The 22,630-nt window shown below is 38.9% G+C and overlaps 2 protein-coding genes across 4 annotated transcripts; both read right to left on the bottom strand.

The window, feature by feature from the left end:
- Positions 1 to 2,543: 2,543 nt before the first annotated feature.
- On the bottom strand, positions 2,544 to 10,076 carry LOC141440982 (nucleolar pre-ribosomal-associated protein 1). The gene is given in 4 exon segments (XM_074105580.1): positions 2,544 to 3,665; positions 4,083 to 6,225; positions 6,228 to 8,792; positions 9,775 to 10,076. Coding segments are annotated over 4 exon segments (5,967 nt in total). The 5' UTR covers positions 9,992 to 10,076; the 3' UTR covers positions 2,544 to 2,623.
- A 4,157-nt stretch (positions 10,077 to 14,233) lies between these two features.
- Sting (transmembrane protein sting) lies at positions 14,234 to 22,612 on the bottom strand. Of its 3 annotated transcripts, XR_012452766.1 has the most exons (5): positions 22,451 to 22,612; positions 20,994 to 21,168; positions 18,752 to 18,865; positions 15,373 to 15,715; positions 14,236 to 15,046 (listed from the first exon to the last, which is right to left on the bottom strand). XR_012452766.1 is itself a non-coding variant. In XM_074105577.1 (4 exons), the coding sequence occupies exons 1-4, from the start codon at positions 22,610 to 22,612 to the stop codon at positions 15,627 to 15,629; spliced, it is 540 nt and encodes a 179-aa protein (XP_073961678.1). In that variant the 3' UTR covers positions 14,234 to 15,626. The 3 variants fall into 3 exon arrangements, 2 of the variants coding, with proteins under 2 accessions (XP_073961678.1, XP_073961679.1); XM_074105577.1 differs by having other exon boundaries at positions 14,234 to 15,715; XM_074105578.1 differs by having other exon boundaries at positions 14,236 to 15,715; positions 22,469 to 22,612.
- Between the last annotated feature and the right edge of the window lie 18 nt (positions 22,613 to 22,630).

The following is a 22,630-nucleotide window of genomic DNA, read 5'->3' as shown; positions in this document are numbered from 1 at the left end:
GTCAGAGGGGCCTTACGACACGAACTTCCGAGTTTCGTAGTACTGCCGCCTCAAGGAGAAAAACCATAAGTGACAAAAAGTAAGTTTCGAGATAAATCCAAAAAACTTTGCACTTCTGTTTAAATGCTTTAACTTCAAAGTACAAAGTTGAAACTTTCGTTTTTAAATAAACGAATATTGCATAATTAATATGTATTGCAAACTTTTCAATTATCTATTTATTTCAATTAGATATTTAGAAAAAACCGGCCAAGAGCATGTCAGACACGCCTAAAGTAGGCTTCCGTAGCCATTACGAAAAAAAATAAGTAATATTTTTCAAAGGATTTCGTATTTTATACGGAATCTTCCAAGTTTAGGTATATTTTATACCTTAGGCTGCTATTTAGCCTTAAACTACCAATAATTCTCAAGAAAACTTAGCCGTTATAGTTTTCCTTGAAAGTTTGATATACTTACTTACTACCAACCTGATTTTTTTTAAATTTTTCCACCCACCGGTTTAGATTTTAGAGGGAGGGGGACGCTCGATTTTAATGAAAATATGCGCTTTAAAGTTGAATATTTCGCAAACACATCACTAAATCGAAAAATCGTTTTAGCAACTCCCTAATGGTTTTAAAATACCTATCCAACGATAGCCCACACTATAGGGTTGGATGAGAAAAAAAAAATCACCCCCACTTTACGTCTATAGGAGGTAACCCTAAAAAAATTTTTATTGAATTTTTAGTTGTACTATTTTGTCGGCATAGTTTACTTATATATCCGTGCAAAATTACAGCTTTCTAGCATTGATAGTCTCTGAGCAAAGCCGCGGACGGACAAACAGACAGACAGATATGGCGAAACTATAAGGGTTCCGTTTTTGCCATTTTGGCTCCGGAACCCTAAAAAGGAGAAGAGTTATGACGTCATATTTTTTTTTACGGAAAAAAATTTATTGTTCTGAAACCTAGAGACATCTCTTGTTTGGGTGAGCGGTTAGTTTCGAAAGAATGTGACGTCTCTCGATGAGAGCGGAACATAATACAGCGGAACATAAGTAGCGTAGTAGAATAAAAGCAACCTGAGATGTGCGCATAGGAAAAATTCATGTCTAGATTCCTGTCCAGCGGTGGTGTAGGGGTTATAGCACGCAGCACGGATTGCTGAGGACCTGGGTTCGATTCCCAGCACTGGTCTCTTTCTCTGGTTTTTCTGTGTATCCATGTCTCAGTTTGTATTTTTGATATGGTTTCACGGGATACCCGTAAAAGTAACAAATTTAGAGTTGAAATAAAAAATACAAAAAGACTCCAAAAAAAAACAATCATAATTTGATTGCTTAGTAGAGACATCTCTTGTCTAGGTGAGCGGTAAGTTCCGAAAGAATGTGACGCACACTGTAGTCTTTGATGTGACGTCTCTCGATGAGAGCGGAACATAGATGTCGCTAGTGCTGCTGCTTAAGTAGCGTAAGTAGTAGAATAAAAGCAACCTGAGATATTATGTGTGCATAGGAAAAAATCGTGTCTAGATTCCTGTCCAGCGGTGGTGTAGGGGTTATAGCACGCAGCACGGATTGCTGAGGACCTGGGTTCGATTCCCAGCGCTGGTCTCGTTTTCTGGTTTTTCTGTGCGTCCACGTCTCAGTTTGTATTTTCGATTAGTTTTTTTATTTGCAAGTTATAAACGACATAAACAAAAAGCATGTTTTTAAATTATTTTGTGTAAAACACTGGCGATTTTTTTACTTTAGTGCCTCGTAATTATTTAGACGCTTGAAAGGAGAAATTTGACTGAGTGATTTTTTAAGATAATTAGTTATATAGGTACATGTTTGGAATCAGTATGTTTCTCTGTCGTTTGAGCTATGTCTCCAAATTTTCACAAAAATGTCGCTTAGTCAATTTCTCCTTTCAACCGTCGATTTGATTACCACATTACTTACTAGGAATAGTAAAGGTATTTCTCATTTTAGGCCAGCTAGGACTTAAATTTGGCGTGGGCATAAATGTGAAGCAGAATGTGAAGAGAAGAGGGCAGAATCCTGTGATGGTTCACGTCACGACACATCAGATGACGGATTTTTTCATTACCGCGTGGCTGTACCTACCTATGTAGACTGTAGCCTACGCCTAGCAAAACGCGGGCAAAACAGCAATCAGACGCTAGATAACCGTAATATTACCAGTGAGTTATGGATCGTAAAACCAAAACAGCGAATAATAAAACCAGTATTTTTATGGCCCCGTAGAATAGAGACATAAATCGCTAATGTCAGCATCGTGAGCAAATATTTTAAAAGGAATTCCGTTGTTGGCGATGCTGTGTAATTTATTAGGCAAAACTGGAAACTTGTTTCTCGTGGAGGAATTCCAGTGATATGGTATTTTTAACATACTTCAAAAAAGGAGGTCCTATGTTATGTGTGCGATGTTGAGAAGCGGTTGGGGTGCTCGAAGTAAGAAAAATGTCGAGATTACGTACAAATATTTTTATGTAGATAAATAAAAGTTGGGTGATACTCAAGTACCTGGGTAAGAAATCAAACATCAAAATGAACATGATTCATAATATAATTCATATAATTACCAAATGTCCACAAAGCTTATGGGGTAGGCAATATTATACTTAACACTTATGCTATATAAATCTGAACAAGACTCGTTAAATGTTTTAACAACTCATTTTTAGACTCTGCGTTGTATCCAGTACTTTCAGGAATGTTCAGATTGTTGCTCTTCAACATATCAATATTATTCCTAATCACTGCCTTTGACAATAATCTGACCTTCTCGCTACGTGTGATAGAGCTACAACATTCATCAACCATAGCCAATACTTTTTCTTTAGACAGCAATTTTATAGCTCTTTTTGATAGTAGATAATATACTTCTACATAGGAAATCAACTCCTCAAATTCAAAGTTCGTACAAAAATACAACAGGTCATACAAAATCACTAATATTTCATTCTCAACTTCTTTGTTCACTTTTATTTCCCCAAGTTTTTCAACTGGCTTTCCTTCGGCGTCCACTTTTGGGGCAGACGTGTTTCTAGGCAAAGATATTATCGACATGCTGTGGAGCATGTTCTTTATTACGTTCAACACACCCTTTATTAAAGTCTTTTCATCTTTGTGAAGCTGTCTCACAACGAAATGCAGCCACGACACCAACCCGTAACCTTCAACTAGTATCTCAAACGCCCTGGGTATAGCAACAATTGCACTTATAGCGCCAAGAATCTTCTCTTTGGTCTTCCTGTCGCTCAGAACAGAAGAATAAAAATCCATAATCATTTTAAGACACATGGTCTTGAATATAACGCTGACGTCTGTCATTGTTTTGGTTCCGTACCTGATGATGTCCAAGATCCAGAGCCGCCTGTCGGAGGATTCAACGTCGCTATCGTGGAAGAGACTTAGAAAGTCTGGGACAACGGTTAGATCTACGAATTGTTTGGCTATGAGGAAGTTGTTCACTGGTTTGTATAAAGGGTCGAAGGGTGCTGTGCAGACCATGAGAGCTTTGGCGAGGTAGATGGCATCGACAGAGGGAAGCCGAGGGTTCTTCAGGTCGCTGGCAGGGTCGCTCTGTGCGTTGGTAATGGCGGTGGACAAACTGTGGCGCAAGGTCTCTATGAAATCTGTCAATAGTAGCTTGTCGTTCTTATGTCTCCTGAAAAGAAAAATACATGTATGAGAATTTAAGACATCTGTTACAACTAACACACAGGGGCTGTTTCACCACCCATTGATTAATTTTATTTGACGGATAAATGTGATGTCGTCTCCGTCTAATAGCACAAAACGAACAGAGACGGCATCACATTTATCTGTCAAATAAAATTAATCAATGGACGGTGAAACAGGGCATTGGTATAGTATTTTAGCGCCCTTTATTAACTAATTTGTCAACTTTATAGAACTGAACGGATATTTTTAATCGACTGCAAAAAGGGATCTTCAAACCATGTCATTTTATTTTTATTACTAAAATTGAAATTACATGAGACAGTCGAGACTAGGACGCAGGTGCTTTTTCACTTCCGATATGCGATAAGCTTATAAAAAGTATTATAATCAATCAACTTACGTTTCTGTTTCTAGTAACATGGAAAATCTGTGCAACACGTGATACGCTGCCGCTCGCATGTCAGGGCAGTGTGAGCTCAGTGCCACAATCGGCAACGAGAGCAGGTTGCTGCGCAGAATCTTGAAGCACGAGGCCATCGACCCCGGAGCCAACAGGTGACTCAGCAACGGGAACAAAAAGGCAGGGTCGTATATCCCCTCATCGACGTCCAAATGAGAAGTCCCGACAAAATCCACGTCTTTCAATTCCGACATTGCACTGTCGTTTTGCTGCTTTACTATCATTCGAGTAACATCCCCTTCAACATCTTTAGTACTCTTGAAAATATCTTTAGTCATAAAACGTATTACTCCTTTGATGCTACAGCAAGAATTAAATCTAGATGGTATTTCGTAATCATAGCTCAACTTTGCTGTAACAGGAAAGTTTTTCACTGTTCTTTCAACAATTTCTTTGTCCAAGAGATTTAAGACCTGATTGGGGGTTGGGTGACTCCATAGAGAAGCCGATCTGTTTTTCCGCACGGCGTAGAAATTGGCCGCAGAATCACCCCATAAATACGGCTTGTATTCGTTGACTGGCTGTCCATGCGTCTCGTAGAAATTCAGTATTTTTAAGAGAAGACGATCGCAAGGACTTCTGGTAGCGTGATACGCACTCAAATAAACAGGGATTTGTTGAGCCTTCATCACCGATTGCTTCCTTGATATTAAGACGTATAGGAGCTCTAGCAACCGCGATTTGATTTCTAAACTGTGGTAACTCAACATCACGTTTAGAAACTCTGAATGCGATGTCACCATGTCAAAAAGAGTCGCGATATCCGCGTGATCAATCGGATAGAAAAGTTTAACGAATGTTGTAAATATCTCCAACAGCACAGGTCCGGATGTATTAGCTTGGTCAACTGACCGTACCTTCAAGCAATTTTTTAAAACGGATTTGCTGAAGTTTTGCCAAATGGAACTCTCTGTAATTTTTACCAAACCTTCTTTCTGTTCTGTTTGAAAAACAGTCAATGTTTCGCTCAATTTTATGACTTCGTAAATGTTATTTGAAATTCTATTTATGACATCAATGTCACCTCCCTGAACAGCTAAAGTCATTACATGAAGTGATGATGAAAAGTAGTTGATGAGGTATTCTTTCTTTTGTCCTTTTTCCGAGAGACACATTTTTAAAAAGCAAGCTTGGAACAGATTTGCATGGCTCAATTCAGCGGTTTCAAACTTATGAATCTTTGAAAACATCTTTTCGCAATCAGCTTGGGGCATACATTCTAGAATCAACTTCTTAATGAATTTCCAGCAGGTGACATAAACTTGGCCAGCTTTGTGGGGCTTCTCTAACACTTTCAAAATGTTAGATTTGTATTCTTCGTATATTTTGGGCAGAAAATCTTTATTCGCGATCAGGAAAGCCTCGTGGTGAATGATACTATTTCCCAATGGCAGAGTGAGTTCTCTTTGGCTTAATATTTCAGACCTTTCGATTTCATCTTTGAACACTTTGCAGTATTTCTGGTTTAGTTTCATCAGAGTCGCAGCGAGAAGAGATGTCGTCTTCCGAATAGAATTGGCGTTAAAGAATTGCTTGAATTGTTCTTCTCCGACGTGTTTAACTTGATGCGGCTTATTTTCGAAATATTCAATCAAAGAGTTTTCTACGTTCGTCAAATTCGGTACCACTTCTGTGTTAGTCAAAAGATTTGTGTAAACCTTCATGATATTCTTCAAAACTTCTTTTGGCAATTCAATTGAAATGGTTTTTGAGTATTTTCCTACAATCACTCGAAGTATTTCCAGCATAAGACTCGGTTCTCTATCATCTTTGACACATGCATTTATATCTGCATTGAAAATGTGCTTCAGCACAACCAAGTCATCTACTTCCGACAACCCAATAATTTCCAGAACTTTAATAGTATGATCACAGTCCACATTTTTTCTTTTATTAATTTTAATGAATGCCTTTACAATATCGGAACAATTCTTTTGCTGATATGGCTTCAATAATTTATGGTTTTTGTTAAGATATGTCATTATGTCAGGGTATTTAGTCATAACTTCTAGGAGGAATTTGGTCGCAATAGTGTTGCACGGACTTTTGCTTAGGTCCAAAGATGTGTAGATTTTAAGGTAACAGGATTTTTGAAAAGAGTCAACAGTATTGTGCAACACACGTCTCTCATATGGCATTTCTTGCCAATCAGGATCAAGCATTCAAAATAGGTAGAAATCTTCTTTTGCTGCTTTTCTGTCAGCAAGTTCATGTCAGTCAATCGAACCGTACAGAATATAAGATACTTAGCCCAGACAAGCAGCTCTGATTCATCTACAATTTCGACTACATTTACTTTATATGGCACTTCATCAATAGTTATATCATTTTCATCATTAGAAACTTCTTCAAGGCATTGGAATATATCTTTTATCGAAACATCATCATTTCCAATTATGGCAGTTGCCATTTTATTGATTGTTGTATCTCGGCCAACTAAAGCTTCGGTTAAAGCAACAGGCTCCCCAGTCCAGCTAGCAATGTAGCTTCTCGCATCTAACTTAGAGTCTCCAATCAACACCTCTGTCAATTCCGGGGAGTAATTACTGTGGAGTAAACTTACAACATAAATGGATAGAAATTGTTTTAAGGACTTTCTCGCTTCTTTGTTATTGTGGATATATTGCATGCAGCCCACAACAAAAGGAGAAGGTACTTTTGTTTCCAGGAAAGAAGTGTTATCTGTGTTTCTGTTCTTCATTAGATCGTTAAATAATTTATCTAGGGTAGCCGCGCTGCTTTGGTCTGATATCTCAAAGTTAACTACCTGGTTCCTGACAGTTTCTGTTAACTCCAAGCTATGTTCCAGCACATACTGTACTAGATCGCCAATGAGCGCAGTGGGGCAGGCACGAGAGGTGCGAAGCGTGTAAAGCATCAGATGAATCTCATCTTCGTCCCCTTCAAATATACCAGTATTCTTGAAAAATTTGCAAATAGTATCTTTTGCCTCTATCCAAGTACTGTCTTCAGTATTTGTGTAAACATCAAGCATTATATGGAAAAGATCTTTAAACATAGGATTATTCAGTGATATAGCAGAGCTATCTAAGGTCAGCCACAGGGAGACAACTTTGAATTTTAACAGAGAAACTCGTCCTGATGTTAGTGTCATAGAATAATCTAGAATTTTCTTTATATCTAAGCAACCTTCCAACATTTCGAAGAAGGCTGGATGTATTTCATTATACAACAGCAATAGATCTATTAAATAGATCAAACTGTCTGTATCTGCTATTTTTGGCAGCCTGTAATCTGTTGTGCTATCAGTGCTCTGTTTGTTACAGATGACATCTTGAATCAAAGAAGCGATAATTGTAGGCACAGGCATATGCTTAGGAAAGAAATACTCCATTTTATTTCTCAAATCAGACACATTAATATGAGTGTCATCCATGCTTAAAATTCTTAGATACTTTCTTAATGTTTCCAACATTTTCACTAATATCTTCACACAGTATAAAGATATAGTTTGATCCTTGCCTAAGTGAGTTTGTATAAATTTCAGTAGAGGAATAGGTAATGTGATGAATCTGACAAAATTTGCTACTTGAACAGACGATAAGTTGCCCATTCTTGGTACCATATCCTCCGGCTTAAGCACATCCAGCAATTTTATTGCAAATTGAACTGTCTTTTCCCAAATAGGAGAGTGTTGAGGCTCAAAGCTTTGTTCCACAACACTTATGAGAGCTCTGTGCAGATCAGGGCATTTGTTAACTATTTTAAGGACCACATCGCCTTCTTCTTGGAACTCCCAAGGTCTTTTGAGGGTAAGTACTGCTTTGTACAAGTTCTGATTTTTGTTTGCATCAACTGTGCCTAATGTATTATCAGTAAAGTATAACCCAAGCTTGTGAGATGTGAACAAAGTTAGAACAATTTCAGACAAAAGGATCATGATGTCAGGACGTAATTCATTCCGTACCTCTTGACTTAGTTCAGGAGGACCTTTCCAAGAATAAAGCTTAAAGATATTATGCAACACTTGGTGACTGAATGTCCGTAGTTTCAAACTCTTGGAGATGAAATTGTTGTCGATGACATGCTTCTTCAATATGTTTAGAAACATTAAGACGGATTCAGCCTCATCATGGATAAGCCCAGGGATAACTAGAGGCAGAAGTCCTTGCTTTTCCAGCAAAGCTTTTATAAGAGGCAGATGACCTTCAATGAGAAATGAAGTCATGAAATGCACAAAGGATGTCCTGACATTGTCCTTCTCTTTATAATTTGGCTTTTCAAGTATGTACTGTAGATGCTTGGGCGTTAAAGGTGCTTGGTTGATGACTTCCACACCCAAATCTGGATTCAAAGTCACTATTGATGTTAGAAGCTTAAGGATGATTTTCCTGTGGCGAGGCCCAGAGTTTTCGCTAATCATGATTTCTACTGTTGACATGAATGTGTTCAGAAAGAAGCGACAGGCTTCTTCTGTTATTGTTAGCATCTGGGGATGGGAAGACTGGACTTTCATGATAATGAGGTGAAACAGGTGGAAGGCTGGAGTAGCCAGGGTCAAATTCTTCTTGCTGTCCTGGTTGATTTGACGCAGGATCTCGTGGGAGTTGCCTCCAGCATTTAAGTACTCCGCAATGTAGTCAACTTCTGAATCTGGGTTCAAGCATACTTGCAGGAACTGTGTTAGTGCTGAAAATGAACAAATTAATAGTTTGATTAAAACAATTAAATCAAAATAAGACATGAATAATCTTTGTATTGCACTCATTACAGTTAAACAGTATTAAACAGGCTTTATATCATAACAGCACAGTTCTAAGAAATATTTCAATAATTGTAACTAAACCCGTAATAAACAGTTGAAAAACCTTAAAGCTGTTCTTCATTTCTGGGCATGATTTGAAGATGTGATAATCAATTCAATAAAAAAATTATTGCATGGTCATGAATTTTACTGTTTATCACACACACACACACACACACACACACCTTGGGGAGGCATAATACAAGATTCAATCTAAAAAAATAATAACAAATAATAGAGATGGGCCAAACATGGGTTTTACCGAATACAAATATTCGCCCTAATGTTCGGTAAAACTTTTACCGACCTGAATATTCGGCATAATTGATACCTAAGTAGAAGCTTTAATCATGCAACTCTTGATTTAAACAAAAAACTTGCTTAATTTCTCACAATAATGAACTGATTAATTTAATTATTAACTTATTATTTTATTATAAAGATCACTGTAGCTTAACTATTATACTAGGTACTTATATTTTGTTTTTAATTAACAACCATCTTTTTAACTGTTATTGGAAATAAAGCTACTGTGCCAACAAAAACATAAAGCCCCACTGCCCTCACTGTACCTCATAAAAATAACACATTTAACACTCAACTCATACATGGCTGAATACAGTAAAAAGTTCGAGTACTACATTGCCGGACGAATAAAACGAATAATCGGCCCATCCCTAATAATAATCCTATGAATTATAATACTGATTATAAAAATTCAGATACACATACAGTCATCCAGTTTAATGAAGGCCAAACCGTCTGCCAAAACATCCCTTAGGATACCAGACCTCCCCAGGTGTAAAACATTTTGCCAAGGTTAAAACACCAGCGTAAAATAAAAAGAAACGTGTTAAACCCACTCACCCATGGTCTGCCCAGTCTTGGACGCCAGCTCTTTTCGAAAGTGTTTAATATCGAATCCATGTTGTTTCTCAGTCGCATTTTTGCTTTTAGCTTGTTCGATTTGAGGTTGTTCGGAAGCCGCATTTTCACTTTCTCCTTCAAGAACTACTTCGTCAGTCCTGTTCTTTTTAGCAGACTCTTCACTATCGTTCTTATATTTTCGTTTACCCATTTTCATTAATAAAATTTGTTCAGTAACATAATTTTGCAGAAAAAGACACGTGAGAGAACGATTGTTTTGACTTTTCTTTTCTTTAATGAAGTGACAGTGGACAGCAGCCGTTTCGTTTTTACTTTTTTTTTGACAGCTGGCTTAGATCTTTGAGAGCTTTTTTTAAACGCTCATTTTGTCGTCAATTTAAGTGTCAAAATCGAAAACCTGCCAAAATGGCACATCTGCCTTCATGCCAACATAACCAGCTGAAACAGATCTATTTAAAGGTGGAGCCACATGCAGTCGCTCGACGCTCGTTTCCAATGTCAAATCTGGTCACGTGATATTTAGCGATAAAGCTGAAAATGTTGAGCTTTACCGCTGGAAAAAAACCTTCAATTTCGGCAAAAACAGTGTTTTTTTTTTCATTCGCTCCAATTTCTTTTATTTGTACCACTGCCACGCCACGACTGAACCGAGATCATTCCTGCAGCTAACCATCTTGTCGCTGCTGATAGACGCGGCGACTGACGGTACTTTTTTTGAGTCGCGGGAAATCACAGATTACTAATATGTAGCTCGGGAAATTCAAAATTACATTCAAAATGGGGTCACGTAACCAGATTTATCGCTGCAAACGAGCGACTGCATGTGGCCGCACCCGCAGGTTTTTAAAATTTAAAGCGTATGTAAACATAGTTTAGTTTGTTTTGTTGCAAGTTGGTACTTTTCATTTCGTCATAAAAAGATGAAATAAACAAAACTTTATATGTAAGTCAAAATTGGGCTTTAAAATACTTGTTAAAACAAATACAGGTATTAAAAAAAACAATCATTCAATCAAACATTTATTTTTAAAAATATCAAAAATCAGCCATTTTAAAACTAATTTGGGCTTTGAGCACCAACTAACAGTAAATTGGTCGATCGACAGCTGGGACTTGTGACCTCTCGCTCATATCCGTCATGTATGAGTAAGACTACAAGTACTCACTCCACCGGGTTAATGTACGTCCAAACGACGAAAGTACGTGAAAAACTTAAGTAAATGACCTGTTAAATTTCGTTGCAACTTGTCCGTATAGATAAGTCGACGTTTTATATTCGAAAAATGAAACTCTATAGAGTTATAAAACAATATAAAACGTCGACTTATTAGTATACTAATACATACAAAAATGACATTTATTTAAATTTTTGACCAATAACGTACGCCTAGATAATTCATGCTCTTACGTTGTTTTTACACGGTGTGCGTATTAGAATATGCAAGTAGAAACGGCAATGGGCGGGCCAAATCGCTCGAAGAACGGATAAGTTGGAGGAGAAAGTTTCTCGAGTGGCCACTACCAACCGGTAGACGAAGCGTTGACAAGCCTCCCACTAGGTGGACTGACGACATCACGAGAGTTACAGTCCAAATTGTGAGTTGTCGTTCATTGTGGTGTTATAAGAAGGCCTTTATTCAACAATGGACTCTTCGACTGATGATGATAATATGAATTATCAGGGCGTGCATTATTACGCCGTACATTGCGAGCCGTAGTAATTTTATTACGGGGCGTACACCACACCTACCTACTCCATTTATACAAGGTGAAATTTTAAATGAGATACAAAGTTAGTGTTTCTAGATCAGGTAATGCTGGACAATATAATGCATTTTCTTTTCCAGGCCCCGCTAATTTAGGTAAGCTACTACAAAATGAATGAAAGTTTTATGTTGTTCATGTTTACCTATGAGGGATTAATTTAAAAACAATTATAATTTTTAATGACTTCAATTGATTTTGTACATACTTACCATTATTGTAAATGTAGCAAGCAAGCATAGGCCTATATAGAGGGGGTGGAGTATGAAAAATAACGATAGATACGCCAATGGTAGCAAGGTCTAATATTTGTGAACATTAATGTTCCATGCCTCCATGCATCCATGTCTCAGTTTGTATTTTCGATATGGTTTCACGGGATACCCGTAAAAGTAACAAATTTGGAGTTGAAATAAAAAATAAAAAAAGACTCCAAAAAACCAATCATAACATTAATGTTGTCAACTATATGCACTATGCCTGGAAAAGGGTTAATTAGTCTTATTTAATTTGAGAGGTCCATACATTGAGTTTGTGATTTAATTTCAACAAAGTATGAACCTATATACCTACCTTTACACCTGTACCTATGAACCTATTACATCTATGAACACCTAAATTTTACCACAGTAATTTTAATAATATTGAGATAATGTATTACATTAGCCCTGTCATTCTGAGAGGATGCCAGGGCCAGGAGTGGGATGTTATACAGGCTGAAATGATGATTACATTGTCGAGCATTAACTAAGTTAGAAACACTAACTTTGTATCACATTTAAAATTTCACCCTGTTTAATCTATAATAACAACTTAACGTTAAAAGACTAGACAGATTTAGGGGCTGTTTCACCACCCATTGATTAATTTTATTTGACGAATAGATGTGATGCCGTCTCCGTCACAGACACAGCAGAGACAGCGTCACATTTTATCCGTCAAATAAATTTTATTAATGGATGGTGAAACAGGGGGTAAATCATTTAAACTTAGTCAGTCTGGTAACAATTTTTTTAAATAATCATTCAGTTAAAAAAAATACAAAATTAAAGGGTTTAACTAGCCCCACGAGACAGGCCATGCCATGCCTAGTGTGGTCAGCACAAATGAAATCTGAGTTTTTAATATTTTCGGAAAAAAACTATTTTTAAGTCAGAGAGTCCGACACCTAGTTTCGATCTTTTCTGAAGATAGGCTGCGTTGCAATCAATGATGTGCGGGAAATGTGTTTCTCATGAACCAATAGGAACGCTCCATTAACCTCTCCTCGCTCCGCTCAGCTGTTTCCACCCGAGCGGTGCTATGCGAGGATAGATAAATGAAGTTTCTATTGGTTCAAGAAAAACACATTCCATCTCTGGTGGAAACAGCCATAATCGTGAGTTGAACGGTTTAATTTTGTAATTTTAGGCATGTCTCACGCGACAACGTACAACGAGACACCGATTTTTACCTTCAGTACAATACGGTGGCACAACCAAATAATGAGGGCTATCGCGTATGAATTCGCCACTAGAGGCGCTAGTGTAGCGTGAGGTCTCCGAAATGTCAAATCTCAGTTTTTGGGTGAGCTACGCGGGTTTTATTTATAATTAGAATATTTTGTGAATATTTTACAATATCTGAAATTAATTATGGCAAATATGCGTTCCGGGGCAATGAATGTCTGTGTTTTGAGACAGTTTTGTATTTCGGAAACCTTTGTCCTCCCTTTTTTCCGAACAAAACGGGGACTATGCAACACTGTGGTTGCTCGATATTTTTATGGTACGGTTTTAAGGTGTATTAAATATGATTTTAATCTAAACTTTGTTTTCACGCCCGTAATAGGTAACAGACTTTAAAAGCCATACTTAAAAACCTCACGCAACAGTGCGCCATCTAGTGAGACAAAAAACGATAGCCCTCATTGTACAAATATAAAGCTTACTAGTACAATAAATGGCAAAATGACCACATTGCATATGTGCTTCATCGCAAAAAACCGAAATTGCTAAATGACTACTATTTTCTGACTGCATCGTAACATGGCCACATCGCGTAGCTCAGTTAGGCTGCGTCCCCATCAGAGATGTACGAGGATAGCAAGAAATGGTGTCTTCATGTACCAATAAGAATCGCTTGCAGGTGGTAGGACCTTGTGCAAGGTCCGCCCGGATTGCTACCACCATCTTGCTCGCTAATCCTGCCGTGAAGCAGCAGTGCTTGCACTGTTGTTTCGGCGTGGAGAGTAAGACAGCCGGTGAAATTACTGGCAATTGAGGTATACCATCTTAGGCCTCTAGGTTGGCAACGCATCTGCATTACCCCTGGTGTTGCAGATGTTTATGGGCGGTGGTGATCTCTTATCACCAGGAGACCCACTTGCTCGTTTGCTATCCAGTCGAATAAAAAAAAAATACCTATCCTCGCTCCGCTCAGCTGTTTCCACTAGAGCAGAGCACGAGAGCAACATCTGAGCGCAGCGAGGATAGGTAAATGAAGCGTTTCTATTGGTTCATGAAAAACACAATCCTCGCCACACATCCTCGCACAACTCTGGTGGAAACGCCGTACGACGAGCGTAGCGAAGCGAGTGGTTAGGAAGAACTGATCCTTTTGCGACACGTTCACTTTGCGATGTAGCCAGTCATTGTACTCAAATATAGATATTTAAATTGCTAACCAAATTAAATTAAATAGATAGATTCTCAAAAATCGACACTCAAAGTGCGTAATCAAATCAGTAACTATCAATATTCAAATTAATAATCTTATAATTATAGGTAATCTAATAATTAATTATATGATATATTTTTTAATTATCTATCATTATTAAGAAACATTTTTCATATAAAGTTGTAAAAAATCGTCTCATGTCCAGTCAACTACAAAGAGATTGTTAGGGTCAAAGTTACAAATATATGTTTGCACGACTTTACTCGATTAACTTTAAGGTTGTGCATATCTATTTTTGTACTTTAGCTGCATCTCTCGCTTCTCTCTTTCTCTCTCTTTGTAGTTGACTTACGTATTTTTTTTATCAAAAATATTATTTAAATGCTTTTTCACCGGGCACTGCCTTTTCGCAACGTAACGTTTGGCAACCTGTTTCATTTCGCAAACTCTAAAACTGTAAATATTTCAGGATTATTTCAGGGCCACCGCGTAGAACCTTTTAGGTTAGGTTAGTTTTATAACAATCCTGAAATATTTACAGTTTCAGAAATATTAAACAGTTAGGAAATGAACGTTGCGAAATTAAATAGGTTGCCAAACGTTATTCGCCGAAGCATTAGTAAACCTTTTTCACATTGTTATATTTTAAAATGACAACACCGTTTCACTTAAGTATCTACACAATTAAAACAATGGACTCGTCAAAAAATCCCCGTCAATTGAAAAATATTTCTCCCTTCTCTGACTACATGTTTGTACATTTATTAAAAGAAATAATTCAAAAACTAATAACGGTCGATTCACGAGAGCTGGCAAGAATGGATTGAACCTGATTCATCATCATCATCATCCCAGCCTATATACGTCCCACTGCTGGGCACAGGCCTCCTCTCAGAACAAGAGGGCTTGGGCCATAGTTCCCACGCGGGCCCAGTGCGGATTGGGAACTTCACACGCACCATTGAATTGCTTCGCAGGTTTGTGCAGGTTTCCTCACGATGTTTTCCTTCACCGCAAAGCTCGTGATAAATTTCAAATGTAATTCCGCACATGAATTTCGAAAACTCAGAGGTGCGAGCCGGGGTTTGAACCCACGACCCTCTGTTTGAGAGGCGATAGGTCAAACCACTAGGCCACCACGGCTTATGTTTGAACCTGATTGAACCAAATAAATGTCACTTAGAGACATTTTTGTTCATAAATTTCACATTTGTATAAGTGTATATAAACCGAACAGTCTCTTCATGTGTGTAATGTCTCCACACCGACATTGGCAAAATACATCTTGCGAAAACAGCAAGGGTGAAAGCCATTAAAAAAAGTGTATATTCAAATAACACAGTACTTTCATTCACCCATTCAATCCATTCGTGCCAGCTTTTGTGAATCGCCTTGTACTAACGTAAATGCTAGTCTTTCTGTCTAATTGAGTTCCTGTTTTCAATTTCATGGACTTTTGCGAGCACCACTTCTGCTATGTTTGAGTTGGGGTCCGTATCTGAAAAAAAAAAAAAGAACAATTTATTTGTTATGCTAGACTGGACAATTCCTGATTAGTCTGAGGGTTTGAAGGCACGAGACACACGTTTGCCTCTATATAATAACAAAAATAGTAAATGGAAGAAAATAATATGTTTTTCGGGTGCATTCTTTTTGTTTGTCCAGTAAGTTTGGTAATTAATAATAATATGACGATGATTATGAAAATAAAAATTGTTTTATTGTTATTCACTAAATATAAATAATTCAATAAGTACTCCTCTTTTGTCAAATATAGATACTTATTTATTTTATAATAATCAATGTGTTTAAAAAAATATTTAATGTCGTCCTAGACCCAGCTCAGGGCCCAGGGGAGGGGCTTTGACCCCCCCCCCCCTCTGGACCCGCAGTTGGGAACGCGCTCTTTGGCATCCATGATAAAACCTATTCCACTAAATACGTCATACGAAAGCATGGTCTCGCCGGAAGAACAGCGCTGACTCCACCCCAGGACTCCGCATGTATAATAAGGCGGGACCTACCTATCCGTGCACAGAAAATGCAAAATTTTAATACTATTTGTTATTTTGTCGGCTGAGTACTGTTACCAATTTTATTTTAATATCATCTTACTGTAGGTAGGTACGTGTATTTGTGGGTTGCGTGTCTTGCAAGCTTCAGGACAGGTAGGCCTCTTCAATGAGTAGATTTATTAAATTACTAGCTTTTGCCCGCGACTTCGTCCGCGTGGAATAGTAACTTTGGAAAGTGTTTAAGTTATTTAGGGTACCTATTCTGCCAATAATAGCACATAGAAACCTCTACGGTTTACTGAAAATAAGCTATTTTAATACATGCTTTATATCTAAACTATTTTTTTTTTGTTCTTCCATTCGTTCTAAAACATAAATATTTTGCGGGTAGCCATATTTTAGCAATACGACGTGTATTCTACCCTGCCAACACAAAGGACTAATTCTTCATAGTGAACTCTTGACATCTTACGTCCTTTATTGTAAGTTAGGAGGGTAGGATTATAATTAAGACGTCATTCTTACTAAGCATAGCTACACATTTTTTCGATAAGTATACTTATAGTAAATTTGTTTGGAATTCCTTAAGAACTTTCATCCCATATTAAATATAATGACCCGGATAACTCACGTCAGTTGTAATGATGATGAAAACGCGGGTAGTTGTGTGCCGGTGTCAGTTTCGTCGGTAGTCGCGCGAGCAGAGCGGCGGCGTGTTGCAGCAGCCGCTGAGTCGCGTTGCTCCGAAGACGAAGGGCTACGGATTAGCCCGAAACATGTCGAGCTAAACTCGATTTAAGACGTGAGTTATCCGGGTCATTATATTTAATATGAGTGAGTCTCACGGTAGTTTCATGTTCAAAACTTTCATCCCCATATTTTCAAGTATGAAAAATGTCGAAATGTGAAAAGAGCCGGAACAAATGTTTTTTAGGGTTCCGTACCTCAAAAGGAAAAAAATGGAACCCTTAGACCCTATATCCCGTAAACGCGCGGAGTATGTATCGAGTTGAAATTAAAACCCTAAACTCAGGTCAATAGTCCCGGAAGCTGTGAAAAAATCGAACTTCTAAGTTAACGCAATCAAAAGCTACAGTCATTAAAAAAGTGTTTCCATACAAATCGCCTTAACTGAAAAAGGTTTAGGGTACTTCCGGCTGTCCTAGAAACTTGGAATTTTGTATAAAGGTAGCTCTATTAGCAATTTTTTTTCCTAACACTGGATATTCATTCATAAATACCTACGTACGGAACCCTTGATGCGCGAGTCTGAGTCGAATTTAACCAGTTTTTTTTGTTCTTATCGAATACCTAAACACAAAGAATCATCGATTTATCTTTGATAATGACGACGTTCCATATAAGTTTTCATCCCCTATTTCATCCCCTCGCAGGTAAAATTTTCAAAAACGCTTGAACAAATATCTATTTTATTTTTTATAAGTGCCCAAATGCAAAGTTTCATAAAGTACAATCGATTTATATTCGACAATGACGACCTTCATATAAACTTTCATCCCTATTTCACCCCCACACAGGAAGAATTTTAAAAAACGCGCGAACAAATATCTATTTATCTCTTATCACGTGCCCAAATGCCAAGTTTCACAAAGAACCATCGATTTATCTTCGACAATGACGATCTTTATATATAAACTTTCATCCCCTATTTCACCCCCCATACAGGAAGAATTTAAAAAAACGCGCGAAAAAATGTCTATTTATCTCTTAATCACGTGCCGAAATGGCAAGTTTAATAAAGACTCATCGATTTATCTTCGATAATGACGACCTTCCACATGGACTTTCATCCCCTATTTCATCCCCCACAGGTCGAATTTTCAAAAAAGCTCTTACAAATACCGACTTATTTTTTATTAAGTTCCTAAATGCCAAGTTACATGGTTTTATCTTCGACAGCGACGAACTTCCACCATATAAACTTTCATCCCCTATTTCAACCCTTAAAGCCTCTTTTTCGCGATAAAACATAGCCTATGTTCTTTCTCATGGTCTATTCTATCTCTGTACGAAATTTCATCCAAATCGGTTCAGCGGTTTTGACGTGAAAGCGTAACAGACAGTCAGACAGACAGACAGACAGACAGACAGAGTTACTTTCGCATTTATAATATTAGTATGGATGAAAGGATTTATTGCGCTCCTTTACATAAAATGAAAATAATTTTGGTACAATACCGCGTTTTAAAAGGTGAAAATAAAAGAGAAAAGATGAGTTGTGTGCGCACTCGGAACGTGGCAGTAGTGAAGCGATGTCAGAGGTCGGTAATCGAGGAATCGCTCGCAGCGCTCCCTGGCGACGTGCGCCGTCAAACTTTCATCTTCTTGCGCTGTGGTTAGATGGCGTTGCGAGCGTAAACAACGTGTTCTAACCAAATAAACATTTTGTTCTTTTATATTTTATTTTATATCATTTTGTATTAACTATGTTTGTAACATTTATATGTATGTATCATAACGTGTGTCGAATAAACTTTATCAATTCAATTTTCACTCACCGTCGTAATAGACCAGTTCCATTTTGCCGCGCAGCTCGGGACTGCTATCCACAATGCGCATGATCGTCTCACAGAACGCGCGCTGGATCTCCTCGCCGTCCGCCGAAGCCAACCCTGGAATCGTCAACATAGAGGTCATTCAAGTATTACGTAAACCCCAAAGGAGCTCCCTATTTTTGTTTAGTTTATTTTTGATTATAGGGACAGGGGCCCTTAATTAAAAAAAGCAAAATTAAACACACACAAAACACAGAAACAGATCAATCACCACCACCACACTACACTGTGACGCGTTTCGAACTCAACCAGAGCTCATCTTCAGAGCAACACAACCGTTCACCATGTCAAAAATAGTGCCGCGAGAGTTGAACTGAGTGATTACACACACAGCTACGAAAAGAACTGATTGCACAAAAGGAGAATGAATGAAATGAAATGAATGAGTGAATGTCAAAATCCTGCTGTCATTACACGATATGTTGTACAGTCGCCATCATTTATATCGGAGCGGCCAATGAGTTCAAATATTTTTGAGCAACTGAGTAAATACCATTTATATCATACCTATTGCAATTCCATAAATATCGAAGCACTCTGTTTTTGAATAATTTCTATGCATACGTCCAGCTCCAGCCAAAAATATCTGATCACTCAAAATTTCGAACGTAGGTATCTAAGCAAAAAGTGCTTTCACAAAGATCTGTTGAGATATGTTTGACATTGAAAACAGAGTGTTTAGATGTTTATGGCATTGCAGTAGTTATGTATGATATAAATGGTACTTGCAGTGTGCAGCATTTATTGAAATGAGTCTTGCTCAGAAAATATTTGGACACCTTGGCCGCTCCGATATATCTGATAGGGACTGTAGCTGTATAGGTAATCATTCACCTCAACTTACGTGGCGCTACCTATAAAGCTGGGTCTACATTAGTATCATTTTCGTATCGTATCTCCGTCGCGTATCAAGATCGCTAGTGTGGACACATAAACAGCGCGATCATGCGGCGCGCCGTTTTTGATCGCTCGGGATCGATGTTGATACGCGTATATTATATACCCCGCACACTCGCGATCAGACACGCGTATCAAGATCGGTAAGTATGGACGTGTTTTGATACTGTATCATGATACGAAGTTATGATTTGATACGCGATACGCCGTGATCGCTCTCGAGGCGGTTTTTCCCCGATCATTTACACACACACCACACTTAGTGATACGGCGTTATGGTACGATACGCTGCTACGCTACGGTTAGTATGGACGCATTTTTCACACGACGATGCTGGTGATACGGGAGCTCGATACGATACGCGTGATCGTGATCGGCAAAATTATACGAATGTGGACCCAGCTTAATACCAGTGCCCTATTTCACGAAACTACAAGTTACAATTCACAAGCCGTAGTCTTTGTTTAACAGTATACGTTGAAAAGAGACTACCGCTTGTAAATTGTAACTTGTAGCTTCGTGAAATAGGGCACTGATGTCAACATCTTCTCCTTCTTCTTCTCTTTTAAGATATGACTTTTCTGTCCTAATTAAGTAATAGGACAATTTCGCCAGTGTCAAGGTAAATTCTCTTTGAGAGGGACGTTGTACGGTGATTATAGTTTTTGCAACTTGATAGTAAATTTCCAGAAACCACGTGGAGACAACTTGCGCATTAAAAAATGCCAGACACGAGAGCAATATAGAATTTCGTAATCACTGTTCACTGTTAAGGTTAATCGCCGTATAAAACAGCAAAATGAGGGCTATCGTTTTTTGTCTCACTAGATGGCGCACTGTTGCGTGAGGTTTTTAAGTATGGTTTTGAAAGTCTGTTATTACGGGCGTGAAAACAAAGTTTAGATAAAAATCATATTTAATACACCTTAAAACCGTACCATATAAATATCGAGCATGCCACAGTGTTGCATAGTCCCTGTTTTGTTCGGAAAAAAGGGAGGACAAAGGTTTCCGAAAGACAAAACTGTCTCAAAACACAGACATTCATTGCCCCGAAACGTATATTTGCCATAATTAATTTCAGATATTGCAAAATATTCATAAAATTATTGTAATTATAAATAAACCTGCGTACCTCACCCAAAAACTATGAGATTTGACATTTCGGAGACCTCACGCTACACTAGCGCCTCTAGCGGCGAATTCATTCGCGATAGCCCTCATTAGATATTGTGTACATCCGCCATGTTCGAATGCTACAAATCGAGCTGTCAACATTAATACTGACGTTGGTAGACGGATCTCTTCTGCAGCACCCGGCACAGCGTGTGTATGGGCGTGGCGCACTCGGCCAGCACGTGCACGGGGCGCGGGTCGGCCGCGCGGCGCCGCAGCTTGTACGCCGTGTTGCGGTAGATGCGGTTCTGGACGCCCGCCACGTTGCGTTCCACGTCCGGCAGACTCTGCACAAATGAGGGCTTCAAACAAATGTCGCTAGATGGCGCGGCTGTTCATTGGCCGCCTATCCACTAGAGCAGGGTTACTCAAAGTGGGATACGCGAACCCCTAGGGGTTCGCTATTCGACGATAGGGGGTTCGCGACAAGGTTTACTTGACTCCAAAAACCACCAGGCTGCAAGACTAGCAGGATGATTAAGATTGGGGTTTGGAGTTTTATTTTTTATTTTTAGTTTCTCCAACAGTCTAGAAACTATCGTCTAGAAACTTTAACAGGGGTACGTAGAGCCATAAGTTTGAGAAACCCTGCACTAGAGGCAGCCTCGGGCCGAGCGGCTGCCTCGCTCCGAGGCCGCGCAAGTGGAGACGCTGCCAAAGGCACGGCTCAGACTGAGGCTCCTTTGAGCACGGCCAAAAAACCGACAAAATATGGCTCGGCTCGCGGTGCTCGGCCTGAGGCTGCTCTAATGGATACGCGGCTATTGGTCGATAACTCGGTCGATATACTGGCTCAGTTTCATTAGTCGATACCGCATGCGGGGTGCGGTAGATTTATGTAACGCGTGCCATAGGGCCCGCATTTGGGGAATCGTTTTCAGTAGACGATAGGGCTCGGGTGCGGGTTGCAGTAGATTTCCATAAAGGCCCGGGCCCACTTTGCGTCTTTTGAGCGTCGTCGTCTAGTGAACGCCCGCGTAGCGCCGACGCAACGTTCACGCCTGCTGGACGCTCGATTTTAATTAAAATTTGCACTTTAAAGTTGAATATTTTGCAAACATATCACTGAATCGAAAAATCGTTTTAGCGACCCCCTGATGGTTTTAAAGGACCTATCTATCTAACAATACCCCACACTATATCGTAGTATCGCGTTTTTCGTTTTTGACTTGCGTGCACACACTGCCACAGTCGTATTCAAGCCGCAAGTGACAACCACTGGTCACATCCAGCCACCAGTGCTGCCACTGGTGGTCTGACTGAACCACTAATGTGCGGAACTCATAATACCTGGTGGTTAGGAGGCGAATTCGCGCCAAAGTTATGAATATCTTTTTGTTTTTTTATTTAAATCAGACGAATTCTTCTGCTTATTAAAACAGATGAGTGTAGAACCTAGTATTGTTTTTAGTTCCCGCGTACGAGGGGTTAACTTCGCAGGGTACGTAAAAGTTTGTGGGTTGCCCAGTCCAAATTTTTCGCCACTATCTTATCTCAGGACTAGCTCACAAGCGGATAAATGAAACACTGACTCGATGAGGCACTGACACAGTCACTGAAAAAAATAACCTCATCAGGATTGGTAACCTGGCAAGCCTCGATCTGCGGCACATCTCCATTCTTGTTGAAGTCTTCCAGGTTCGGGGGGCAGTACAGTGACTTGGTGATGATCAGGAGGAGTTTCCGGACAGGGAAGGTGATGCGATGTTTTGATTCATATGCCCGCATCATTTCATCTATCCCGAAGAA

The sequence above is a fragment of the Choristoneura fumiferana genome, chromosome 23, assembly GCF_025370935.1.
Source record: "Choristoneura fumiferana chromosome 23, NRCan_CFum_1, whole genome shotgun sequence".
Taxonomy (NCBI): domain Eukaryota; kingdom Metazoa; phylum Arthropoda; class Insecta; order Lepidoptera; family Tortricidae; genus Choristoneura; species Choristoneura fumiferana.
The sequence above is the reverse complement of the archived record's forward strand: the minus strand, read 5'-3'. Positions and strand labels throughout refer to the sequence as shown.